The 6,259-nt window shown below is 41.9% G+C and overlaps 1 protein-coding gene across 1 annotated transcript; it reads left to right on the plus strand.

The window, feature by feature from the left end:
- The first annotated feature begins 565 nt into the window (after positions 1 to 565).
- On the plus strand, positions 566 to 5,265 carry LOC139833865 (cysteine proteinase inhibitor 6-like). The gene is made up of 2 exons (XM_071824225.1): positions 566 to 734; positions 4,982 to 5,265. The coding sequence occupies exons 1-2, from the start codon at positions 566 to 568 to the stop codon at positions 5,263 to 5,265; spliced, it is 453 nt and encodes a 150-aa protein (XP_071680326.1).
- Positions 5,266 to 6,259: the final 994 nt, after the last annotated feature.

The following is a 6,259-nucleotide window of genomic DNA, read 5'->3' on the forward strand; positions in this document are numbered from 1 at the left end:
TAGGGTGGCTAAAGAGAGTGGTTCCTAGTATGATCAAATATAAGATTTGATTTTTAATGATTAATTCTTTGTATTTAAATATGACTCAATTTGAATTGTCTCAATAATTCATATTCATATTTTATTATGATAGAGAATTTTATTCTGAGTGATTTACATATTTTTTATTTTTTTAGATTTCTTATCCATTTTCTACTCTTTTTCAAATTTATGGTTTTAACAAAATTGTGAAAAGTCAGTTTTACCCCTGGGCCCACCTATCAGTGGAGCCCAACGGGTTAGGTCGAACTGACCCATTCGGCCCCGCTCGGTCGGCCTCACTCGTCCCCTTTCTCTCTCGCTCGCAGAAACCCTAACCCTAATTCGCTCCCACGACTCTCGCGTCGCCTGCGCCATCGCCGGCCGATTCCGGCTGACTCCGGCGGTACTGGCCCTCGCCATGGGACGCAATCGACGCAGCCCGTGACGGCGCGTCGACCCATCCGCGTTGATCTGACGCGTGTGTCCTGGTTCACTTGTCCTCGACCCTCTTTGGTGCTAGGATTGCGGTCCTCGCCGGCGATGCATGTCGGTGGACGGTCCTGACCTCCCTGGTGTTGCTCGGCGGCTTGCTGATGTGGTGCTGGGTGCGGTGGTGCTCGACGTGGCTTGGCCTGGCTGCGGCTTGGCGCTGCCGTGGCCTAGGCTGTGCCGCTGCATCCGTCATGGCTGCGTCTACGAGCTCATGCTCCCAGGTATGTTCGCCTCCGTCTCTTCTTTCCCTGTTCTTCCTCCTCCCTTTCTCTAGATTCCCTTGCATCCATCTCCTTGGTGTGCTGGCCTTGCCAGTACACAAGATCTAGCTCCTCCTTCACCTCTTGGTTAAGCTCAGGCCATGGCTGCTCTTCATCATGGAATTGCTGCCATGTTGTGTTGTTACTGCTATTCTAGGCTAGCTGATGCTGCTATGCTGTGCTGGTTGCTGCTACTGCGCTCTCAGCTGCTGCTCAGACTCATGTGCAATAGCTCATGAGCACTTTATGATGCTCATGGCCTGCTAGATTATTCTTGCTACTGCTTCTGGTGCTAGACTATCATGTATGATCATTTCTTGGCCCCTGGCTTGATTACAGTATGTAATCCTTGCATTCTTGCAAGAGCCAGTGCCTCTGTGATATGTTCATTGAGTTGTAACTCATGGGATTGCTCAATTGAGCATGATTGTTGGCTAGTCAGTTCCCTCTCCTGATGGTGTGCTTCTGGATACAATTGTAATGCATCTCTTTAATTATCTGTTATATCTTGGTTGATTAATTGTGGCTCTGGATGATCTGGTGATCTCCAGGACCTCCTGTTGGTTCCTTTATATACATGAGTTCAATTCTTATGCTGATGTTATTGCTAGGCTTGTCTCTAGCATGCTCTTGCATGCACTGTCAACTCCTGGTGATCATGTGATCACCAGTTGCTTGGTGGTTGTCTGCTGTCCAAGACTGGTGGCTCACTGATGCTTTTCCTTGAGTCTATGTGGTACTCAAGCTTGGGCTGTTGCATGTTTGTGCTTGCTCAAGCCTCTGCTGAGGCTTGCAGTGATCCTTTGGATCATATGCAGGGCCTGGTGCTTGGTTAGTTTAACTGTTTCATTTATCTGAGTAGTTCTGATGTACTGAATGGATAAATTATGTGAACTGCTTAGCAGTGATGATCTTATAGATGGATTTTATGTAGCTAGAGGGATGCCAACCACTGGTTGGGTACCCTAGCTCATACTGAACCCTATTGGGTGATGATGTGATGCTTTACTGAATTTATCTGTGAGGCTAGGTACCTGTTGTGACCCTAGCAGACTTTATCTGCTAGAAATGGTTGCTCCTAACTCTATTGGATGCTTCTGTGCACTATTCCTGGTAGTCTTCCATGGCTGCTAGGTTATTTGATGTTGAAATCATACTGGAAATTAACTGTCCATTAATCTGATGGTTTATCAGGCTATAGGTGCTTTGTGAATCTAACTGACTATATAGGATAAATACATGATGGATTTCTTTGGTTATGTCACTGTGTTGACATAACCATTGTTCCCTTGGCAATTTCCTTCTAGCTAGGTCGCTTGCTTGCTAGCACCAAATGGCTTGGCATCCACATGATGATACAAACAGGGTTCTACCCTTCTTTGCTTTTGTGATACATGTGTATGCTTATTGATGAGCAAAACATGAGTTTTGCTAAGGATCATTTGTGTATACCTGACTCCAGCTCCTAGTTTATTTGTTGATGTAGACGATTTTCTTATGGTTGGTTTGTGAGGCTTGCCCTGCTCCTCCTGCTGGCTTGTGATGCTTCTCCTGGTGACTTGTTCAACAACACAGTTCATGTTGGAACTGTTCTGGATGGTTTGATGATTTTTGGATGGATGAAAGAGCTTTGGTTTTCTTCATGTTCTTCCTGTTCTAAGGCTCTGGTTGTGCTTACCCTTGGAGATCCTGTCGATGGATTTCTAGGGTTTGGGCTGTGAAAAGTTTATATACTGTCTCCCCTTTCTCCCCTGGTCGACAACACTCCATTTCCTGGGTACTTTACCCCTGGTTGTGTGTGCTGTGAGACATGCACACATGCATTGTGAGCTGCCTGTATGTGTGTGGCTTGGGACTTGAGCTGTGAATGGATCAGCTCGGCTGGTTTGGTAATATCCACCCAAAATTCCATTTCTTTGACTAACTTGCCAAGTGGTGTTACCACTTGGCTTAACTCTTTGCTTTGTCTTTGTTGTTTGCTTTTGCAGGTTTTGGGAAAATGATCAAGAAGATCATCAAGTGGTGTTCAATCAGATCATGAAGACTTACTTGTCTAGTTTAGCAATTTACTTTTACTTGTACTTTTTATTTTCTATTTTCCATTTAATTCCTGTAATGAGTTGTAATGTTCATAATTCAATTTGGATAATGTAAATGACAATGTATCTTGTGTGATTATCAATAAAGCTCAAGGTTTTCTCTAATGAGCTTAAATTATAATTTCTATTGTTCCAATATCTTATTTATTTAATTGTTGATTGAATTATCCAAATTTGGATTGTAATATTCTTTTTTAATGTTTGAATTTTGAAATTCAAACATAACATATTGGAAATCAATCATGCAACTTAAATTGGGATGATGTATGTTCCCCTCTCTTCTCAAAAACCCTAATTGAGTTAATTGAGGTCCAAGTTTATCGCACTCTAGAAACCCTAACCCTGTAAGGTGTCGAGAGAGAAACTTGTCCCCCCTAAGATGCAGTTTTTCTTTAAAAGCGCGAAATTTTCCTAGATTTTACGATGCAATGCACATCCCTTTATAAATTCTACCTCTCGATCGTCTCTAAACCTGGGATATTACAGATAGTACTGCATGAGCTTCATTTCACTGCGGCGCGTTGAGCTCGATAGCCGGAGAGTCATCTTGTGGACATGCGGCACGACGTCCATGCTACGGAGTGCCGTTGGGACTTGGAGAGCCAGACAACGACGCATAATCGCAAGGGAGTGGCGTGGATGGACGTGTGGAAGAGCAGGATGTGAGATCAACTTGGGCTGATTGAGGTTGCAGCTAGGGATGGCACCCGCAGGGTATGGGTACGGGTAGAGCCATCCCATACCCGTACCCGTCACCTTTATTCTTACCCGTCACCCGTACCCATACCTGTCAACGGGTACAAGTTTTTCCCATACCCGTCACCCGATAGGGTAAATGGGTACCCGCGGGTAAAAACACCCGCGCTTACAACACATTAAGTTGATTAAAAAAAATATGATAAGAGGTGAAGCGATCCTAAATAGGGGTCTAACCCTCACTAACCTACCAACAATTGTGAGACTGGGAAGCGTGAGGTTCAACCTAGCAACATGAAGGCATGATTAGGGAAAAAATAAGTAGTTTAGAATATTGCAGTGGCCTACTTGTTAATTTTAGATGGGTACATGGGTACGCGGGTATGGGTTCTATGATCCCATACCCGTACCCACTCTACCCGATGGGTATGATATTTTCTTATTTACAAACCCATGGGTAATATTTTGTCCCAAACCCGTACTCCTATTGGGTTTTTACCCGGCGGGTACGCGGGTCATGGGTACCCATTGCCATCCCTAGTTGCAGCAGCTAGATAGCTTGTTTAAATAGTTGGTGGACAGTGGTAAATGGGAAATAAAGGGACGTCCACCTGATCGCCTGCCATGATTAAAGATTCATGTTGGTTCGTTTCCAGAGTGTGCTACGGGGCAGTCACCGAACGCAACGCCTCAGGAGTCGCGTTGATGCTAGCAAATGGGCTTTAGCCGAAACATATGATAACCATAGATTTTAAATCACATGGATATAAACAATCGGGGTGATGTGGCTCAACCATATTTCAGCTTGTAAACATTAAATGCATTTTAGTGGGGATGAACTTTATAGATATTATAGATATGTCAAATTTATTTCTGGAAACCCTTCATAATGAGGATTGACTTGATGTGATCATAAATTTACTTCTAATTATCATCCTAATATAAATGAAATTCATTAGTAACAATTGAAATAGGTTAATCATATATTAATTATGGGCCAACTTTCACAAAAGGTCAATTAGAAGTAACTTTTCTTGAAGAAAAAATTGAGCTTATCTTCGGTGTCTAATCGGAGCAGTATTACATCTACATGAAATGGTAGACAAATATAGTATCATATTAGAAGCCTTGAATTAATATTTTCCAAACAAAAGTAAAAAAAATGTATTTCCAGATATATTTAATAATTTTTTGCTGCTATATTTTCCTTCTTGAGTAGTTTATATATTTCAATATTCCCCACATTGTCTTCGTCCTTCATCGGAACCATAGTCGCCTCCATTGATCTCAAACTTCAAAGCCATCGATTATTCCAGCGTCGAATAATAATAACCCTAAATACCATGAGAACCGCACTCCTCCTCGTCGCCATTACCACTCTCATTTATGCCACTGCAGTGCCCGTTACGGCAGACCCCGATGATTGGTCGAAGATTAAGAACATCACCGACCCATACATCCAGGGGCTCGGCAAGTGGCTGGTGACGGAGCACACCAAAATGGGGGGCAATGATGGGCTCAAGTTTCAGAAGGTGCTAAGCGGTGAATATCAAATTAGGAATGGTGTAAGTTATCAGCTTGTCATCGTTGCCATGAGACCAGGTGGCTCACATGGCACATACAAAGGATGGTTACTAGAGGAAGTCCCGAGTAACCAGAACACATGGAAGCTCGTAAAGTTCAGCCCTTTAGACTAGTCGGGTTACCTTTAGTGTTGTAATAAATTTACAAGAAATTATATGGTGTTTCTCTTTAATTTTGCATGCATGCTTCTCTTGGACTATGGAGATATTAAGAAAATGAATCCTCGCATGCAAATCCCATTTCTTCTAATTGTTAGGAATCAATGATAGCGCTGTGATTAAGAGTTCACTTACAATACGGTGGCGGTCGACATTTATTCTCCGTGTCTGTTGTCACATAATGTAGCGGCCCAGAAAAATCCACATACTAGATTTATTTGTTCTTTTTCTTTTGTGCATAATCATGCATGTATCACCTTACATGTTTTGTAAACCCCTAAAAATTATGTTGTGTAACCCTAATTTTGTTTGCAAAATTAATCCTAAGGTTTATGGACCATCACCCTATTCTTAATTTAAATAAAACTAAATAAAAGTTATTTGCTAATTGTTTGCAAATTGGTCTCCAATATTTTATAAAAGTTTCAATCTAAATTTGTTTGAACCTTCCCCATATCTTTTCCCTCTTCCTTTCTCTTTACAGACAATCGATAAAAAAAGGGAGACACTAGCCGTCGGTCGGCGGATGGGAGCCCAATAATCGGTCGTCCTCCGCGTCGTACGTTAGCGATCGGACGCTCAGAATCAGCTGCGGTGCATGTTTTGCATTTTGCCCCTCAATTATCTGAAACTCAACCTGCAGTCCCAATCTCTCCATATAAAACCAAATGGTATATATCTTGCAATTTAACCCCCTCAGTTCTTGCAAAATCAACATGTAGTCCTATGTTTCTTCACTTAAACCAAAATGATGTATAACTTTGAATCCGTCATCTCAATATTTACAACAAATATGCTACCTTATTACAACAACAAAATTCACCCGTGTATACGGAAAAAAAATTCTATCACAACAAAATGTCCCGGCATTTCTACAAAAAATAATGTTACAATAAAGTGATTAAACCAACAATTTTTTGTGCATATTGATTTACAACAAAACCTGCAA

Source organism: Lolium perenne, chromosome 7, assembly GCF_019359855.2.
Source record: "Lolium perenne isolate Kyuss_39 chromosome 7, Kyuss_2.0, whole genome shotgun sequence".
Taxonomy (NCBI): domain Eukaryota; kingdom Viridiplantae; phylum Streptophyta; class Magnoliopsida; order Poales; family Poaceae; genus Lolium; species Lolium perenne.

Excerpts from the sequence above, each read along its gene's own strand:
- LOC139833865 (XM_071824225.1), top strand. The coding sequence starts at position 566 with ATGTCGGTGGACGGTCCTGACCTCCCTGGTGTTGCTCGGCGGCTTGCT. Across the intron at positions 735-4,981 it reads CTACGAGCTCATGCTCCCAG|ACCCCGATGATTGGTCGAAG; the intron begins GTATGTTCGCCT and ends CCGTTACGGCAG.